This window comes from Neovison vison, chromosome 12 (assembly GCF_020171115.1).
Source record: "Neovison vison isolate M4711 chromosome 12, ASM_NN_V1, whole genome shotgun sequence".
Classification (NCBI taxonomy): domain Eukaryota; kingdom Metazoa; phylum Chordata; class Mammalia; order Carnivora; family Mustelidae; genus Neogale; species Neogale vison.
The window spans coordinates 60,627,785-60,648,496 of record NC_058102.1 but is presented as its reverse complement, the minus strand read 5'-3'; the positions used below and the strand labels follow the sequence as shown (position 1 = coordinate 60,648,496).

At 41.6% G+C, this 20,712-nt stretch overlaps 1 protein-coding gene across 1 annotated transcript; it reads left to right on the top strand.

Moving 5' to 3' along the window:
• Positions 1 to 2,281: 2,281 nt before the first annotated feature.
• Positions 2,282 to 19,675, top strand: LOC122891382 (solute carrier family 2, facilitated glucose transporter member 3-like). The gene is made up of 10 exons (XM_044226994.1): positions 2,282 to 2,319; positions 3,938 to 4,030; positions 4,561 to 4,721; positions 6,377 to 6,617; positions 7,110 to 7,272; positions 7,592 to 7,779; positions 16,326 to 16,430; positions 17,022 to 17,123; positions 17,569 to 17,772; positions 19,381 to 19,675. The coding sequence occupies exons 1-10, from the start codon at positions 2,305 to 2,307 to the stop codon at positions 19,594 to 19,596; spliced, it is 1,488 nt and encodes a 495-aa protein (XP_044082929.1). The 5' UTR covers positions 2,282 to 2,304; the 3' UTR covers positions 19,597 to 19,675.
• The last annotated feature ends 1,037 nt before the right edge of the window (positions 19,676 to 20,712 follow it).

Genomic DNA, 20,712 nt, shown 5'->3' with positions numbered 1-20,712 from the left:
TGAATGCATGATAGTAAGAACTCTTCTTATAGAGCAGGCTCTAGAGTGTAACTGAGTCTCTATTACTTGTGAAGCCTTGTGATAAGAATCTCCGGAAAGGTGTTAAAACTTTGGAATGAGGTGGGGTGGGGTAGACATCATGGGGTGGCTAAAATCACATATTGCTCCAAGTCAGTGGTTTACCATGTGTGATCACATCTAGAAAGACTTTAAATAAGGTTGTTTCTGGGGTTTCATTGGTATCTTGAATGGCTGGCATCTCAGACTCCCTGATCTTTTCCTGAACTTTTTAATAGTCCTACTAAGGAAAGAAAAGCTGGGAGAGCAATTGCTTTTCCTTAGCATGTTTTCCTAAAGATGCACATTTTGGAAAAGTTGAAAAGTCAACACATTTTAAAAGATGATACATTTATATGACAGTGGCTAAGACTCTTTTGGAAAGACGTTAGAGGAAGCACTCTAAGAGCAAGATATGAAATTCAGATATTCAAGTGATTATTTTTTAAAAATATGTTCACTTCTCTGCCAATCGAGAGCAAAGCCACTGTGCCCTTGCCATCCCAGACCTCTATCTAGTCCCTGCTGCTGCATATATATTTAATAATTAGACTAGACCCTTTACTTTGTTTTCCATTTCAAAAATCACAGAATTGTCTACCTCTGTTATTTGTGGGCTTCTAATTGTGCCTTATCAATATTAAGATATCATATATCATTGTTGTTTTATTTTAAAAGAAGTCTATGTCTATGAAACATCTCGATAATACAGAAATTAAAGGACAAAGTCTTCTGAATCGTGGTGGTAATTAAGGATAAATAAACATTGAAGATGGTTGTTGCTGTTGTTACTAACATTAAAAAGTTATTCTACTTTTGGGGTGCCTGGGTGGCTCAGTGGGTTAAGCCGCTGCCTTCAGCTCAGGTCATGATCTCAGGGTCCTGGGATCGAGTCCCGCATCGGGCTCTCTGCTCAGCAGGGAGCCTGCTTCCATCTCTCTCTCTCTCTGCCTGCCTCTCCATCTACTTGTGATCTCTCTCTCTCTATCAAATAAATTAATAAATAAATCTTTAAAAAAAAAAAAAGTTATTCTACTTTTGACAAGGTCATTTTGACATAGCCAGATACAAATGACTGTGAAAGTTTGTTCTATTTCATATCTATTAGCCACACTATAATTAGCTCTTTGCATGACATCTCTCTTAGCCAGTTATTGTAACAATTAAATTGGATTGTATATTCTAAGCATTTGGCAACGTATTTGGCTATGTAGGGAAAAATCCAGTGATGTTTCCTACAGTGACTCTTTCCTTTGGGTCTCGTTTACGACTCACACAAAACACTTCAGTTCTGGTCACCAAATTTTGGAGGTTTTTCCTCACACCAAGCAATTTAATTGTCTTACAATTTAATTTAATTCGGACACCATCTACCTAGAAATAGGATCAGATTCCACAGGTTAGGGGCCCAGTCCTACTAGACTGACCCTCCCTCCAGCACTCACACACCTCAGACACCAGTTGCAAGCCCTGGTTCTACCTGCACTCCTGATCAGCTGGCTGTAGATCAGAGGTTCCAGCAACTCCCTCTTTGGGTTTGCTGGAGTGGCTCCCAGAACTCAGGAACACTTACCTGTATTTACCAGTTTATTATATGATAAAGGGTACAGATGAAGTCAGATGAAAAGACACATATGGGAAGTCTGGGGAGCTTCCCAAGAGGAGGAACTCCTGGACTTGGGGTGAGGCACCCTCCCAGGGTGCACATGTTCACCAGCCTGAAAGCTCTCTGAAACCCTATGACTCAGATCAGTGGGATCAATTATTAACTCCCTTTCTAGCCCCTCACCCTGTGCTGGAGGATAAGGGGGTAGGGCTGAAAATTCCAAGGTTCTAACCATGGCTTGGTCTTCCCGGTGACCAGCACCCATCCAGGAGTCCTGTCATTAATGTAATGAGTCACTTCATTAGAACGAAAGATGCTCCTAGTGCCCTCGTCACTTAGGAATTTATAAGGGTCTTAGGATCTCTGTGTCAGGGATGGGGTCAAAGACAAATATTAGAACAAGAGTTGCTCCTAGTGTTTTTGTCACTTAGGAAATCATAAGCATTTTAGGAGCTATGTGCCAGAAACTAGGCATATAGAAAATATTAAATAATTGGAAACTTCCAATTATTTACATGCATTGATTTGTGAGGCAGATGTTATTATCTGAATTCAAAGTTTAAGATCTTGAGATAAATTTTCAAGGTCACACAACTACAGCATGCTAGAGCTGGCCTGTGGAAAAGAATTAAATTAAGGCCATGGGGACCCAGAAGGTAAGATTAATATAATTACCAGTTATCTTTGCTTGTTTTCGGGGGTAAACTGAGAAAGGCCGGCTTTAACGGAGATGGCTGTTCTCTGTTTTATTGGGAGTCATGTAGCCATCTAGCCATCTTCAGGCCTTTTCATTTTTTTCTCCAGCCTGTGATGCTGTGGTTCTGTCTGTTCTCTTTGGATGCCACAGTGTCTAAAGGACTTAATCCCAGTCCCACTCACCTTCCTGTCGCAGGGAGAGTCACCTGGAGAAGTTGTGTGTTTCTCAGGGGTTTTGTTGCTTTGGCTTGGTTTTAGCATAATCACATGATAGTAAGGATGTGGGGGTGAGATGGTTGAGTGTTCCAGGATGCTTGGCTGTGTTGATTACAAGTGTGGGTCTCCGTGAGGCAGCAGGAAGATTGCTCTGGAAGCGTTAAACTTGAAAGGACCTGGGATTCGTTTGAGGACTTGGGTCAAGTGTCCAGCCATCTGTTTTGTTATTCAGTCCATGGATACTAAGGAGGGAGAATTCTAGTTGTCCATATTGGTGTTGTGATTGTGAGTGCACAGCACATTAATGTGTTATTGTGTGTTATGTATGTAGTACATGTGCTGGGAGAAAAATCACTGTCGCCAAGGTGAGCTTACTTGAAAATAAGGGGAGATAAGAAAAGGGGTGGAAAAAAAGGGAGGAGGAGAAAAAAGTCCTCAAGAATAGTAAATGATGAAGCAAAGCAGAAAGGAAGAGGTCAGTATTGACGAGAAATGGATTAAGCAGAAAGAAGTGTGTGCGTGCGAGGGCGTCTTGGGTACTTAATGCCTGGCTGTCTGGGGTGCAAGGTCAACTTGGGGAACTGAAACTTCTGGCTGGCCACTCTAACATAAAGAGGGGGTGGTTAAGTAAGGAAGGATTTGGTGGGGGGAATGTCGCAGAAGATGTACTCAGCCATAAAAATCAAGTTGGAAATCTAAGATAAACACATGATTGAATTACTCCCAGCAAGGTGAGAGAGGACTCCCCTCTCCCCAGCCCTACTCAGGTTGGTTAGTTTGGGAGTGAGCTTGTACTCTCCCCCTACTGGGTGGGGGTAGCAGTACTAAATGAGGTGAACAGGAAGAATTTCAAATGGGATCAGGATACCGCGGGTAGATTTTGTAGATTCCATTATCCAGAGCGAAAAGAACAGCCCAGTGGCAAAGGTACCACCACCACTCCGGGCTTCAGTGGGATCTTGGGTCCAGAAGCAGACAGCACTGGATGTAGCTGTTTCCGAAGGAATCCCATTTCTAGGAATCCCAAGGCTTGCTCTCTTCCTGCAGTTCTAAGCTTGTTTTTATATGGAGCGGTTTTTTTTAATAGTTTGAAACCAGTTAACCCAGTTCCTCTTAACTTTCTTCCCAGTTTTTCTTGCCACTTTTCCCGAGTTTTTGTGGTTGTCTATATCTCCGGAGAAGTTCTCAAGTATAACCTATGCTTTTGTGTTCCCCCATTCATTACCTAAATTTCGTTAAGTTTTTGTTCTTTCCATACCGCTCCTAGGCCAAGTGCTTCTAATAGATCTCCTGAATTACTAAGAGACAATCATCAGCAGAGAGCTTTAAGGACTGTTTCTTCCCTTTTTCCTCCCACCCCAGGTCACCGCGCCTCTGATCTTTGCCATCTCCATTGCTACTATAGGCTCTTTCCAGTTCGGCTACAACACTGGAGTCATGAATGCTCCTGAGATGGTGAGTGCCAAGCGACCAGAGTTAGACTTTGCAATAGGAAAATTATTCCTTTAAGTAGTAGGGTTTTGAGAATGAAGAATTTCAGACAAACTTGGTATCTAGCTTGGTGAAGGCTGAAGAGGCAAAATAATACTGGTGGGGAAGTATAACTGAATCCTTAGTCAAAGGAAAAAGCGCAGTTGCTCCCCATACCCTTGACTGTAATCCATTCCTCCTCTCACCCTGTCTTGTTAAGCTTCCTTTGTTATCCCTCAGGGCTTTGTTACAAGGAGGGTGGGAGGGTCTTAGGGGAGGGCTGGGGTAGTCGCTGAACATCGTGCTGCTCCCTACTGGGATTTTCAGGACAAATCAAAATTGTTCTTTTCAGAGCTACCGTGAACAAATGTCTCCATCTCTTCCATCCCCGCCCATTTACTTGATTCTCTACCAGTGATTGTAATGCTGGTTTTTTAGGGAGGGGGAAATCCCCAGTATTTGCTCCTTCTCATTCAGCCGTAACAACCTATCTGTCCAATCATTTTAATTGGAAGATCATAAAGGACTTCATCAATTACACCTTGGAGAAGAGGTTGGAAGACCCTCCCAATAAGGTGTTACTCACTTCCCTCTGGTCCTTGTCTGTGGCCATCTTTTCCGTTGGTGGTATGATTGGCTCCTTCTCCGTTGGACTCTTCGTTAACCGCTTTGGCAGGTACTGACCAGAAACTGGGTAAGGAAGGGGGCTCTTCCGGTTGCATTGAGAACAGTTATTGAGAATTAGGATGGGGAGGTGATGATGCATTTGAATGCGAGCATCCCAGCTTCCCATGGAGGCAAATAAAGGATAGGCCAGCTGGCACTGAGTAGGACTGCTTGCAGCTCTGCTGCCCATCAAGAGATTAGCCTTTGCAATCCAGCTGAAGCTAATTCAGTACTCTCTAATAAAGTACACTGTGAATTTCCCAGAAACCTACTTGATTTAAAAGATCAGAAGTTGTTTGCTTTTCTTAGAAAATTTAGGATTTCGTGCAGGTGTTTTACAAAGCAGGACTGGGAGGAAACGCTTTATAATCCCTGGCCTGTAGCAAATGTGGATAATGGCCAAATAACTGACATTTTTCCCCCCAAAAGAAAATTGAATCTCCTCATTCTCTGCTGACTTAGTAAAATGTCTTAGCGGAACACTTTCAATAATGATTGGTGAAGAAACCATTTCATTTGCTAGTTAGACGTTCTGGAAACATGGAATTCAATGTCTAAAAAAACTTAAAGCAGTCCATTTTATTTGATAACACGGGGTTTGTTGTGTTTGTATTTTTGAGGCCACCATGTGATTACTAAAGGCACTGAAATTTTAATGTGGATCTCCCATAACTCAGTGATATTTTCCTATCATTATTAGCAAAAGAACCTAATAAAGGAAGTAGGGAAACTGGGAAAGGAATGCAGAGAAAGGTAAAAGTGAGGATGAGGGATAAAACTTTTCTCTTAACAGTAGGTTCTCTCCTTTGGCCGCACATTTAGGATCTCCCAGGGAGCTTTTAAAAGTACCAGTGTTTGAGAACTCCCGGATAATTCCAACAGGCCACCCAAGGGCAGAATCCCTGAAGTCTCTTCAAGCATCTGTAATAATTTTCAGCGTTAAGCTCTTACTTCTGACTTTCTCTAGTTGTTCCAGTGGTTTGGCCTCCCACACTTAAAACAGATGCAGTAATTTATTATTTTATACTGGCTATCAGTACTTCCTGTAAATGGCCTCAACCATAGACTAGCCGAGAACCAGAGAGCGGAAGCGGTCTGCTTTCTGTGCATGGACAAACTTGTCGAAAGTCTGTCTCTGTTAGTATGTTGGTGGCACCTAAGCAGCTAGAACAAAATCGAGTAAGAAGCATAACAAGAGCACACTGGTCCAGAAATTGCTCGAGTGTGTTTGTGGACCAGCTGCATCAGAATTGCCCAGGGCAGTGGTTCTCAGACCTTTGCGAGACTCAACACCTGGATGACTTCTGGGAACAAGGTTGCTGGGCTCAGTTCCAAAGTCAGACCTAATGATTTAGTAAATTGAGGTGGGGTGGGACAGTTTTAATTTCTTGCAGATTCCTAGCTGATGCAGTTAGTTTGTGGGCAACTTTGAGAACTACTGGCCTTTGTGCTTGCTAGAATCCTGGCTGCCCTTGGGGATTAAAACAATCTGAAACAAACAAGTGCTCTAGGTGAGTTTTTCTGTGGACCGAGGTGTAAGAACCATTGATCTTACCTCAACTAGAATGTTGGATAACAGACTGGAGGAGGGTAGAGAAATAAGGAAAGAGAAGATCCTGCCGTGCCTATTTTGCTGACTTCTCTTGTCTTCGCTTAACCTTTCAGGCGCAATTCAATGCTGATTGTCAACCTCCTGGCGGTTGCTGGCGGCTGCCTTATGGGGTTCTGCAAAATTACTGAGTCGGTTGAAATGCTGATCCTGGGCCGGTTAGTTATTGGCCTCTTCTGTGGACTCTGCACAGGTTTTGTGCCCATGTACATTGGTGAGGTCTCTCCGACTGCCCTTCGGGGGGCTTTCGGTACTTTCAACCAGCTGGGCATTGTCATCGGAATCCTGGTGGCTCAGGTACTCCAGAACTCCTACTTAATACGTGTTAGTTTCTTGGCTCATAAAATGAATTAACATAGATAAAGCTCTCAGGAATCTCTGGCATATGTAAGTTTCAGGTGTTCCTATTACAGTAACTCACAGATAGCTAAAGAAGCAGGCAGCATAGAGAAAGAAGAAACAGAATTTATCTTTTCTTTTGGTAAGAGAATGGATGATTTTCTGAAATTTTTTTAAGTTTATCTTTTTTAAGATTCAGTTTTTGAGAGGGAGAGAGTGAGCATGAGTGCTCACAAGAGCGGGGGAGGAAGGCTAGAGGTGGAGGGAGAAGCACACTTAACCCACTCGCATGCGGGACTCGATCCCATGACCCTGGGATCATGACCTGAACCAACTAGCAGATAATGTAACCGACTGAGCCACCCAGGCACCCTGAATTTTTTTTATGATTGACTTGCGGGTTATATAAGGTATGAGCCTTATAAAGTATCATCTTGATCTGGTTTCTAGATCTTTGGTCTGAAAGTCATCATGGGGACAGAAGAACTTTGGCCCCTGCTTTTGGGCTTCACCATCATTCCAGCTGTCCTGCAAAGTATAGCCCTTCCGTTTTGCCCCGAGAGTCCTAGATTTCTGCTCATCAACAGAAGGGAAGAGGAGAGTGCTAAGGAGAGTGAGTATCCTTCACACCTTTGCTGTAGGAATTTTGGGGTTGTGGTTTTATTTTAGGATGAGGGTATTGGATCTGTGTTTTGTCCGCTCCTTTTCCTTGCTCCTCTGGACCCAAGTGTAGACTTTCCTGATTGCTCTGGAGTCAGAAACTTTGCACCCCTTAAAGAGTGAAGTGAGAAGCAGGTTAGGGTTAGGGCACAGATGCTAATAGATGAGCCATTATCTGGGGCTCTTTCCAGTGTGACTTCTTCCCAGCTGAGTTACAGGGGAAATGAAGTCGAGATGGCACCTTATCTTTATCCTTTTGTCTGTCTGACCAGTCCTCCAGCGATTGTGGGGCACCCAGGACGTGAGTCAGGACATCCAGGAGATGAAAGATGAGAGCGCGAGGATGGCACAAGAGAAGCAGCCCACGGTGTTGGAGCTCTTCCGGTCGCGCAGCTACCAGCAGCCCATCATGATTTCCATCATGCTCCAGCTATCCCAGCAGCTGTCTGGAATCAATGCTGTGAGTAGCTGCTCTGTCCCTGGCTGTCCCACACATGCTTCCACTTGCTGGAGGGGCCAAGCGAGGGTGGCTGCTCACCTCCTTACTACCTACAGAGTCCCCACGATTCTTGCATACAGCAGCCATTACAAAAATGTTGGTTATCCAGGTTTTGACTTGTTTTATTTTTTCCTTTTTTTTTTTTTTTAAGTTTATTTACATAATCTCTACACCCACCCTGGGGCTAGAACTCAGGGCCCTGAGATCAAGAGTCATATGCCTTACGAGGGCACTAGTCAGGCGCCCCTGTTTTTATTTCTTTAAAATTTTATCTGCAGTACATGTTTTCCATGTGGGGAAATAAGAAAATAAATAATAAAACAAAAAATTCATCACCTTAGAAATTCAGGCAAGACCAAGTTCACCTACCAAGGAGTGCAGTTTCAATACCAAGGAGAGAGAAGCAGAATTCCAGAGGAGGAGAAAACAAACCACGGAACTCATGGCTTTCTGCCTGTGATTTTTTAGTCTTGCAGTTAATTTAATTTTTTCTTTTTCATTTTTTTTTCTCTTCTTCTGCTAAAATTTTTTATAACTTTTACCCTTTTCTTTTTTAACGTTTTTTAACTAGATTATCTAATATATATATTTTTCTTTTTTATACTTTTCTTTATTCATTTTCTTTTTTTTAATTCTTTTATTTTCTTTTTTTTTCTTTCTTTATTTTTGAACCTCTTTTTATCCCCAAATCAGAAGAGATCCTAATCTCTTCAATCTTTTTTTTTCTTAATTCTTTTTTAAATTCTTGATTGAATTTTTAATTCAATCTCTTTTTTTTAATTCTTTTTTTCTTTTTTTTCTTTCTTTCTTTTTGAACCTCTTTTTATCCCCAAATCAGAAGAGACCCCAATCAGAAGAGATTGGGAGATCCCAATCAAAGGAGATCCCAATCAGAGGAGATCCCTCACCCAATCGTGAGGGGGGAGAAATCCTCCCCCCACGATTTGGGATCTCTTCTGATTTGGTTAAAGCATATTTTCCTGGGATTGTTGCCACCCTTTTAGTATTTTACTTGCTCCTTCATATACTCTTAGCTGGACAAAATGACAAGGCGGAAAAATTCACAACAAAAAAAAGAACAAGAGGTAGTACCGAAGGCTAGGGACCTAATCAATACAGACATTGGTAATATGTCAGATCTAGAGTTCAAAATGACAATTCTTAAGGTTATAGCCGGGCTTGAAAAAGGCATGGAAGATATTAGAGAAACCCTCTCCAGAGATATAAAAGCCCTTTCTGGAGAAATAAAAGAACTAAAATCTAACCAAGTTGAAATAAAAAAAGCTATTAATGAAGTTCAATCAAAAATGGAGGCTCTCACTGCTAGGATAAATGAGGCAGAAGAAAGAATTAGCGATCTAGAAGACCAAATGACAGAGAATAAAGAAGCTGAGCAAAAGAGGGACAAACAGCTACTGGACAACGAGGGGAGAATTCGAGAGATAAGTGACACCATAAGACGAAACAATATTAGAATAATTGGGATTCCAGAAGAAGAAGAAAGAGAGAGGGGAGCAGAAGGTATACTGGAGAGAATTATTGGGGAGAATTTCCCCAATATGGCAAAGGGAACGAGCATCAAAATTCAGGAGGTTCAGAGAACACCCCTCAAAATCAATAAGAATAGGCCCACACCCCGTCACCTAATAGTAAAATTTACAAGCCTTAGTGACAAAGAGAAAATCCTGAAAGCAGCCCGGGAAAAGAAGTCTGTAACATACAATGGTAAAAGTATTAGATTGGCAGCTGACTTATCCACAGAGACCTGGCAGGCCAGAAAGAGCTGGCATGATATTTTCAGAGCACTAAACGAGAAAAACATGCAGCCAAGAATACTATATCCAGCTAGGCTATCATTGAAAATAGAAGGAGAGATTAAAAGCTTCCAGGACAAACAAAAACTGAAAGAATTTGCAAACACCAAACCAGCTCTACAGGAAATACTGAAAGGGGTCCTCTAAGCAAAGAGAGAGCCTACAAGTGGTAGATCAGAAAGGAACAGAGACAATATACAGTAACAGTCACCTTACAGGCAATACAATGGCACTAAAATCATATCTCTCAATAGTTACCCTGAATGTTAATGGGCTAAATGCCCCAATCAAAAGACACAGGGTATCAGAATGGATAAAAAAACAAAACCCATCTATATGTTGCCTCCAAGAAACTCCAAGACACCTCCAGACTTAAAGTGAGGGGGTGGAAAAGAATTTACCATGCTAATGGACATCAGAAAAAAGCAGGAGTGGCAATCCTTATATCAGATCAATTAGATTTTAAGCCAGACTATAATAAGAGATGAGGAAGGACACTATATCATACTCAAAGGCTCTGTCCAACAAGAAGATCTAACAATTTTAAATATCTACGCCCCCAACGTGGGCGCAGCAAACTATATAAACCAATTAATAACAAAATCAAAGAAACACATCAACAATAATACAATAATAGTAGGGGACTTTAACACTCCCCTCACTGAAATGGACAGATCATCCAAGCAAAAGATCAACAGGGAAATAAAGGCCTTAAATGATACACTGGATGAGATGGACATCACAGATATATTCAGAACATTTCATCCCAAAGCAACAGAATACACATTCTTCTCTAGTGCACATGGAACATTCTCCAGAATAGATCACATCCTCAGTCCTAAATCAGGACTCAACCAGTATCAAAAGATTGTGATCATTCCCTGCATATTTTCAGACCACAATGCTCTTAAGCTAGAACTCAACCACAAGAGGAAGTTTGGAAAAAACCCAAATACATGGAGACTAAACAGCATCCTTCTAAAGAATGAATGGGTCAACCGGGAAATTAAAGAAGAATTGAAAAAAAATCATGGAAACAAATGATAATGAAAATACAACGGTTCAAAATCTGTGGGACACAACAAAGGCAGTCCTGAGAGGAAAATATATAGTGGTACAAGCTTTTCTCAAGAAACAAGAAAGGTCTCAGGTACACAACCTAACCCTACACCTAAAGGAGCTGGAGAAAGAACAAGAAAGAAAACCTAAGCCCAGCAGGAGAAGAGAAATCATAAAGATCAGAGCAGAAATCAATGAAATAGAAACCAGAAAAACAATAGAACAAATCAACCAAACTAGGAGCTGGTTCTTTGAAAGAATTAATAAAATTGATAAACCCTTGGCCAGACTTATCAAAAAGAAAAGAGAAAGGACCCAAATAAATAAAATCATGAATGAAAGAGGAGAGATCACAACTAACACCAAAGAAATACAAACTATTATAAGAACATACTATGAGCAACTCTACACCAACAAATTTGACAATCTGGAAGAAATGGATGCATTCCTAGAAACATATAAACTACCAAAATTGAACCAGGAAGAAATAGAAAGCCTGAACAGACCCATAACCAGTAAGGAGATTGAAACAGTCATTAAAAATCTCCAAACAAACAAAAGCCCAGGGCCAGATGGCTTCCCGGGGGAATTCTACCAAACATTTAAGGAAGAACTAATTCCTATTCTCCTGAAACTGTTCCAAAAAATAGAAATGGAAGGAAAACTCCCAAACTCATTTTATGAGGCCAGCATCACCTTGATCCCAAAACCAGACAAGGATCCCATCAAAAAAGAGAGCTATAGACCAATATCCTTGATGAACACAGATGCAAAAATTCTCACCAAAATACTAGCCAATAGGATTCAACAGTACATTAAAAGGATTATTCACCACGACCAAGTGGGATTTATTCCAGGGCTGCAAGGTTGGTTCAACATCCGCAAATCAGTCAATGTGATACAACACATCAATAAAAGAAAGAACAAGAACCATATGATACTCTAAATAGATGCTGAAAAAGCATTTGACAAAGTACAGCATCCCTTCCTGATAAAAACCCTTCAAAGTGTAGCGATAGAGGGCACATACCTCAATATCATCAAAGCCATCTATGAAAAACCCACTGCAAATATCATTCTCAATGGAGAAAAACTGAAAGCTTTTCCACTAAGGTCAGGAACACGGCAGGGATGTCCATTATCACCACTGCTATTCAACATAGTACTAGAAGTCCTAGCCTCAGCAATCAGACAACAAAAGGAAATTAAAGGCATCCAAATCGGCAAAGAAGAAGTCAAATTATCACTCTTCGCAGATGATATGATACTCTATGTGGAAAACCCAAAAGACTCCACTCCAAAACTGCTAGAACTTATACAGGAATTCAGTAAAGTGTCAGGATATAAGATCAATGCACAGAAATCAGTTGCATTTCTCTACACCAACAACAAGACAGAAGAAAGAGAAATTAAGGAGTCAATCCCATTTACAATTGCACCCCAAACCATAAGATACCTAGGAATAAACCTAACCAAAGAGGCTAAGAATCTATACTCAGAAAACTATAAAGTACTCATGAAAGAAATTGAGGAAGACACAAAGAAATGGAAAAATGTTCCATGCTCCTGGATTGGAAGAATAAATATTGTGAAAATGTCTATGCTACCTAGAGCAATCTACACATTTAATGCAATTCCTATCAAAGTACCATCCATCTTTTTCAAAGAAATGGAACAAATAATTTTAAAATTTATATGGAATAGCCAAAGGGATATTGAAAAAGAAAGCCAAAGTTGGTGGCATCACAATTCCGGACTTCAAGCTTTATTACAAAGCTGTCATCATCGGGACGCCTGGGTGGCTCAGTTGGTTGGACGACTGCCTTCGGCTCAAGGCGTGATCCTGGAGTCCCGGGATCGAGTCCCACATCAGGCTCCCAGCTCCATGGGGGAGTCTGCTTTGCTCTCTGATCTTCTTCTCGCTCATGCTCTCTCTCACTGTCTCTCTCTCTCTCAAATAAATAAATAAAATCTTTAAAAAAAAAAAAACAAAGCTGTCATCATCAAGACAGCATGGTACTGGCACAAAAACAGACACATAGACCAATGGAACAGAATAGAGATCCCAGAAATAGACCCTCAACTCTATGGTCAACTAATCTTCGACAAAGCAGGAAAGAATGTCCAATGGAAACAAGACAGCCTCTTCAATAAATGGTGTTGGGAAAATTGGACAGCCATGTGCAGAAAAATGAAATTGGACCATTTCCTTACACCACACATAAAAATAGATTCAAAATGGATTAAGGACCTCAATGTGAGAAAGGAATCCATCAAAATCCTTGAGGAGAACACAGGCAGCAACCTCTTCGACCTCAGCCGCAGCAACATCTTCCTAGGAACATCGCCAAAGGCAAGGGAAGCAAAGGCAAAAATGAACTTTTGGGATTTCATCAAAATCAAAAGCTTTTGCACAGCAAAGGAAACAGTTAACAAAACCAAAAGACAACTGACAGAATGGGAGAAGATATTTGCAAATGACATATCAGATAAAGGACTAGTGTCCAAAATCTATAAAGAACTTAAGTCAACACCCAAAGAACAAATAATCCAATCAAGAAATGGGCAGAGGACATGAACAGACGTTTCTGCAAAGAAGACATCCAGATGGCCAACAGACACATGAAAAAGTGCTCCATATCACTCGGCATCAGGGAAATACAAATCAAAACCACAATGAGATATCACCTCACACCAGTCAGAATGGCTAAAATCAACAAGTCAGGAAATGACAGATGCTGGCGAGGATGCGGAGAAAGGGGAACCCTCCTACACTGTTGGTGGGAATGCAAGCTGGTGCAACCACTCTGGAAAACAGTATGGAGGTTCCTCAAAATGTTGAATATAGAATCGCCCTATGACCCAGCAATTGCACTACTGGGAATTTACCCTAAAGATACAAACGTAGTGATCCAAAGGGGCACGTGCACCCGAATGTTTATAGCAGCAATGTCCACAATAGCCAAACTATGGAAAGAACCTAGATGTCCATCAACAGATGAATGGATCAAGAAGATGTGGTATATATACACAATGGAATAGTATGCAGCCATCAAAAGAAACGAAATCTTGACATTTGCGACAACATGGATGGAACTAGAGCATATCATGCTTAGCGAAATAAGTCAAGCGGAGAAAGACAAATATCATATGATCTCCCTGATATGAGGAAGTGGTGATGCAACATGGGGGCTTAAGTGGGTAGGAGAAGAATCCATGAAACAAGATGGGATAGGGAGGGAGACAAACCATAAGTGACTCTTAATCTCACGAAACAAACTGTGGGTTGCTGGGGGGAGGGGGGTTGGGAGAAGGGGGTAGGGTTATGGACATTGGGGAGGGTATGTGCTTTTGGGTAAATTGGAAGGGGAGATGAACCATGAGAGACTATGGACTCTGAAAAACAATCTGAGGGGTTTGAAGTGGCACGGCGGTGGGAGGTTGGGGTACCAGGTGGTGGGTATTATAGAGGGCACAGCTTGCATGGAGGTGCCCTCTATGTGTGGTGAAAAAATAATGAATACTGTTTTTCTGAAAATAAATAAATTGGAAAAAAAATTCATCACCTTTAGTCTTGGAACTTGTCGTTAAGACTCTTAATTCTCTTTCAAACTTTGTTAAAACATTTACCTACTTTTAATTAATCCTCTTTTCCGACCATTTATTCTTTATTTCTAAGTTGTCTTTTACTCTGATCAGTCCTATCTGATGTCATCAATGATAAGGCAGGCCATGCAACTGGAGCAGATGCAAGAATTTACGCTCTGTGGCTTTTCTCCAGGGCTTTACAGTCTTAAAAAAAATCACTCTAAAGCCCTGGGGAATAAGTAGGAAATAAATACAAGAGATCTGGGGGCACACTAGGAACTTAGAGCTGACCTTACTATTCTCTCTGAATATAGTGACTCAGTTCAAAGTGGGGAGCAAAATGGAAGCTAGTATTTGGCAGGTATCTTGAATTCTGCAGATAACTAACAACATTGTAGTTCTTGGGTTCTAATAGTGGTAAGAGGATACTCCCATACCTTCTATCTATCCATTCGCAGATAGTTTTTGGATATGAAGCACAGATCATTCTGGAGCAAAGCATTTTGCAAAACACACTTACTTGATACTCAAAATAGCAAGTTGGTCCTTGGCCATTTCTCCCTCACATACAAGAAGATTACTTGTATTTGAAATAGCAGTGCTTTTCATGAAGGATTAGAGGCTGTTATATCAGAAACCTGGGAGAAAAAGTAGTTTTTAAAAAAACCTCTGAGATGATTTGATGGATCCCAGTTTCAAATTTTGTCATTTTTAAAAATCACTGTGGCCAGGGCGCCTGGGTGGCTTGGGTTAAGCCTCTGACGTCGGCTCAGGTCATGATTTCAGGGTCCTGGAATGGAGCCCTGCTTCTGGCTCTCTTCTCATCGGGGATTCTACTTCCCCCTCTCTGCCTGCCTCTTTGCCTACTTATGATCTCTTCTCTCTGTCAAATAAATAAAATCTTAATAAAAAATAAAAATCACTTTGGGGGTGCCTGGCTGACTCACTCGATACAGTGTGTGACTCTTGATCTTGGGGCATTGGGTGTAGGGAGTACTTAAAAAATCTTTTTTTTTTTTAAGATTTTTATTTTGATTTTTTTTAATTTGACACAACACGAATAGGGAGTGTTCCCTCTTTTACTGTGTTTTTGTCAAATAAATAAATCTTTAAAAAAATAATTATACATAGTTTCTATCCAAGGTTGTAGGTGTTTGAAGAGTTCTTGAGAAGGTAAGTCCCAGTGTAAACACATATATTCATCACAAAGTCTGATGACAATACGGGTATAAGGGGCAAACACTCAAGATGAAAGTAAACTCCTGACCCAAACCTGAAGGACTGAACCTTAGCTGATCTAGATCTGTTCCCTTGTTCCCTGGAGGTCTGAGTTCAGTATTTGGACATCTCAAAATTTAACTATGGTAGCTGTAGCAACCCTACATTTCAACAGGCTGACCAGCAAATAATAAACAGTATAAACTGTAGCTTACTTAATACTAAGTAAATGTTAAATTAAAATGATAGCTGGTGTCATTTCTTCAAACACTTGGAAAGGACCTACGGTTAGGGGTCAGCCGAGGTTCTGTTCCTATTTTCACGAGCAGGCTGAGGTTACTCCCAGTTGCTTCGCTGTCAGAATAGGATATCTGTGTGCCGGTCTCTTTCAAGGGTTAGAGGAATTGTCCGTTGAAGAAGCTAAATTGAGGAACTTGCTGCTGGCTGGGGAAGATCATGCTACTTTGGTCTCGGGGTCTTGAGTTCCAATGCCATGTTGGGTGTAGAGGTTATTTAAAAAAAAAAAAAAAAGGCCTTTAAAACAAACCAAAAAAGCTTAACCAAAAGTTGTTAAGGAGGAGACTTCAGTGAGCAGGAGGAGTAAACATTGAAGAAGAAAATGGAAACAAGTAGCTAGAATTGAGAACCAAGAAGAGAAGAGAGAGAAGATATAGAAGACGATTTCTTTGTAGAAAAGACACTGAGTGAACCAAAAAGCCCAGAAAGGACTCCTTAACCTCCTGGGACTTGGAGTTTATTTTTCTGAGGGTTTTCTTAACTGCTGTGCACAGCTGTGGTTTCACAGTTGTATCTTTTGTTTTCTATCAGGTCTTCTATTATTCAACAGGAATCTTCAAGGACGCAGGTGTTAAGGAGCCCATCTATGCCACCATTGGCGCGGGTGTAGTTAATACCATCTTCACCGTCGTCTCTGTAAGTTGGTTGGTGTGAAAGTTGGGGGGTGGGGGAAGGGGCGTTCTTACTATACACGTTCAAAGCTGGGTTTCTTGTCCTGCCATCTCCCTCCTCCCTACCATCATTTAAACAATAAACCTTTATGTTACTTCGTTGTTCTCTGGGGAAGAAGAGCTGTTGAATGATGGGTATAAAAGTCTTTACTCACTTCAAGCAAATAAGAAGTAGGTGAGAAAGAGGGAGGTATTAAAGGGATTCTGTAGGATGCTTTAAGCTCAGAACTAAAACGGGAAGTGTGGGGTTGCCTGCATGGCTCAGTTGGTTAAGTGACTGCCCTTGGCTCAGGTCATGATCCCGGAGTCCTGGGATCGAGTTCTGCATGGGGTGCATAACTCAGCAGGGAGCCTGCTTCTCCCTCTCTCCCTTTCCGGTCTCATGCTGTTTCTCTCCCTCTCTCTTTCTCAAATAAATAAATAAAATCTTAAGTAAATAAACAGAGGAGTATGACTATAACAAATATCCTGCTATTGGTAAGGCAGATTCAGGTAGTTGGTAACAGTGTTTTCCTGAAAGGGAAAGCAGAAATTTTACGTTCTGTTCTTCTCTTAGCTGTTTCTGGTGGAAAGGGCAGGGAGGAGGACTCTGCATATGATTGGCCTTGGAGGGATGGCTGTTTGTTCCATCTTTATGACCATCTCCTTGTTGTTGAAGGTGAGTACTCTTTGAGTGAAGGAGAGGGAGGGGATGGGAAGAGAAGGTCATAGATGACTCTGACAACGGGTGGGAAGGAGAGGTCGGAGATCCATAAAGTCATGTGTTTTACAAAAAGTGAATCATCAGAGATGGGTAGTGAAACTGTTACTGTTCTGTATATACATTCCACAAAACACAGGCTTGTAATTTAATTCTTCATGTAATGTTGAGGTAATTTTTCCCATTTTACGGGTGATGAGATGATCTTAGTGCAGGATAACACGTGTGAGCACAAGGCTAGGATTCAAAACCCAGCCTTTTGAGCCTTAAGTCAAATAACTCCATTGTACCCCAGGACAGAGGGAGCTTTTCATTATCAGTCAGTCCTCATCTCTGGGAGGCTAGATCCTATCCAGGCTGAGCTGTCTTTACTACTAACTTTCTTTGTTCCTTCCTCATTTAGGATGACTATAACTGGATGAGCTTTGTTTGTATCGGGGCTATCTTTATCTTTGTGGCCTTCTTTGAAATTGGCCCGGGCCCCATTCCCTGGTTTATCGTGGCCGAACTCTTCAGCCAAGGACCCCGCCCAGCTGCAATGGCAGTGGCTGGTTGTTTCAACTGGACCTCCAACTTTCTCGTTGGGCTACTTTTCCCTTCAGCTGCAGTAAGTAAATTACAAACAAACTCAACCAAGCCCATCTCGAAATCAGCTCACTAAAGCCAACATATTTAAAATCTGGCAACTGACGCTGCAGAGGATTAGATACTGAATGTTTCATGTTTTGGTGTTTTGTTTTTTAAAATTTTATTTATTTTAAGATACTGTTTTTTTATTTGTCAGAGTAACAGGCAGAGGGAGGAGCAGGCTCCCTATGAAACTCGATCCCAGGACCGGGGGATCATAACCTGAACTGAAGGCAGACGCTTAACCAACCAAGCCACCCAGGTGTCCCTAGATTTTATTTAGAGAGTGAGATTGTGGGAAGGAGAGGAGCAGAGGAAGAGGGAGAGAATCTCAAGCAGACACTGCACGCTAATAAGCTTTGTGCCTGACCTGGGGCTTGATTTCCTGACCCTGAGATCAGGACCTGAGCGAATAATAAAGAGTTGGGACACTCAACCAACTAAACCACCCAGGCGCCCCAGATGTGTGTTTTAAACCAGATTTTCTTCTCATTTTCAAGAGCATATAGATAAAGAAGGAATGGTAGCAAAAAAAAAAAAGGTTGAAGCAGGAGGGCAAAACTGGGAAACTGGGGACCTCTGTGTTTTAAAGTGAACTCTACCCCTCATCATGGGGCTCAAATTCAAGACATGGAGATCAAGAGTCACATGTTCTACTGACTGAGCCTGCCAGGTGCCCCCAAAGTGGACACTTTTATTTATTTTAATTTAAAAAATCTCTACACCCAGCTTGGGGCTCGAACTCCATATGATCCCAAGATCCAGTCGCGCACTCTACCACTGAGGCAGTCGGGTGTCCCAGTACTGGGAAATTTGAAAAGACCACTGGTCTGGGGTGATTACCGGAATAGTTCTGTCTAGGTACAGTGATCATGATCAGTCTCAAAGGATTCCAGAACAACACTTAAATATACAGTTTGACTTAGCTGACATTAATGACTTTATGACCTTACAGACTCATTAATAATCATAGGATATTAATGAATGAGATCCTATTACAAAAATGACTTGGAGCTGATTCCTTAAATAAATATACTTACAGTGGACATCTAGAGTGCATTTCCTGTATCTGTGAGTCTTTCAGAAACCAGATTTTTTTTTTGAAACCCGGATTTTTAAAATAATCAGAAGTCCTAGGGCCCCTGGGTGGGGCTCAAGTCAGTTAAGCATCTGCCTTCAACTCAGGCCATGATCCCAGAGCTGGGATCTAACCCTGTATCAGGCTCCTTGGTCAGTGGGGAGCTGCCGCCTCTTCCTACCTGCTATTCTCCCCCTGCCTGTGCAGACACTCTGTTTCTCTCTTTCCTCTTTCTGACAAATTAAATAAAACCTTTTTTAAAAAATGTCCTGGAATACTCAGTAGGTATTTGGGAGCAGATAGGGATCTTTAATGAATGGGAAAAGGAATGACACAGGATTAGAGATATAGTAAGTGAGCAGTGGCATTTAAAGACACAAAGAAGACTCCGTGTTCTTGTTAAATGTGGAAGGCTTGTGCCTTGAAGCCTCCTAGAAATGGATGGGAGGGAGAGGTTTGGCAATGACCAGAATTCACACTGACACTCTTTTTTCGGTATCTTTTCACTAGTTCTATCTAGGAGCCTATGTTTTTATCCTCTTCACTGGCTTCCTCATTATCTTCTTGGTCTTCACCTTCTTCAAAGTCCCTGAGACCCGTGGCAGGACTTTTGAGGAAATCACACGAGCCTTCGAAGAGCAGGCACGGGAGGCTAACAGAGCTGCGAAGGGCCCCATCATGGCGACGAACAGCGTCCAGCCCATGAAGGAGACTGCCACCGTCTAAGCCATGCCTCCTTCCCGCCTCCCTCCCAACATGGAAAAGCCACCTCTCCCCCAGATGGGGAGAGACCGCATCAGGTTGTAACCCAGGACTGTTTCTTTTCTTTTTTTATTATTATTATTATTATTATTTTTAAATTATTATTTATTTATTTATTTTCAGAAAAACAGTATTCATTATTTTTTCACCACACCCAGTGCTCCATGCAAGCCGTGCCCTCTATAATACCCACCACCTGGTACCCCAACCCCCCACCCCCCCGCCACTTCAAACCCCTCAGATTGTTTTTCAGAGTCCATAGTCTCTCATGGTTCACCTCCCCTTCCAATTTACCCAAATTCCCTACTCCTCTCCCAGGACTGTTTCTGAATGCTGCTACTTGATTCCTTTCTCTTCCCACACATCCATGAGCACTCAGAGGAACCCAGTGCTGGAGCTAGTATCTTCAGTGGCTTTTGAAACATTTCATTTCTTGGACATTCTCTTCTGTTGAGGAGAGACCAAGTGAACCTACCTTCATTTCAGGAGGAACTGGCCGCTTGCCATATGACAACATTGCCAGCTCTTCCTCCCTTGGGTTCTAATAGGGCCTCGTGAGGGCCAGTAGGGGAGTAAGAGTGAGGTACAGTTTCCCTGACCCCAGACTTTCAGGAAGCAGATGTACATGAGTGTGGAGGGCAGAAAGGGATTAAATAAGAGCACCTTCCTTGCTTCCATACAGCTCTGCAGAGCAAATTAACTTGAGTTTATTTATTTAATCTTCTGGTTTTATTGCATAAATATTTATTTTTTTAAGTGTAAAATAATTTTACCAAATAATAAAAACATAAGGAAATTGAGGATAGAGGGAGGCGCTTGAGGAGAGGTTATAGGGTAGAAGATGTGATGCTGGGGAGAGAGGTCGAGGTGCAATAAGGGCAGATTCAGGGAGAAGCATAACGTGTTCTCAGAGGGTACGTGATGGGGTGTGTGAAGTCTGCACGTTGCCTCTTAACCTTCAGGTGGAAACTCTATTATATAAAGTTTAATTTCTCAGAAAAGTCATGTGCCTGTATTAAGAAGCTAGTGGTTACCTTTCGAATTTCTTTCTTTGTTTAAAATTATATGTAGTATTACTTG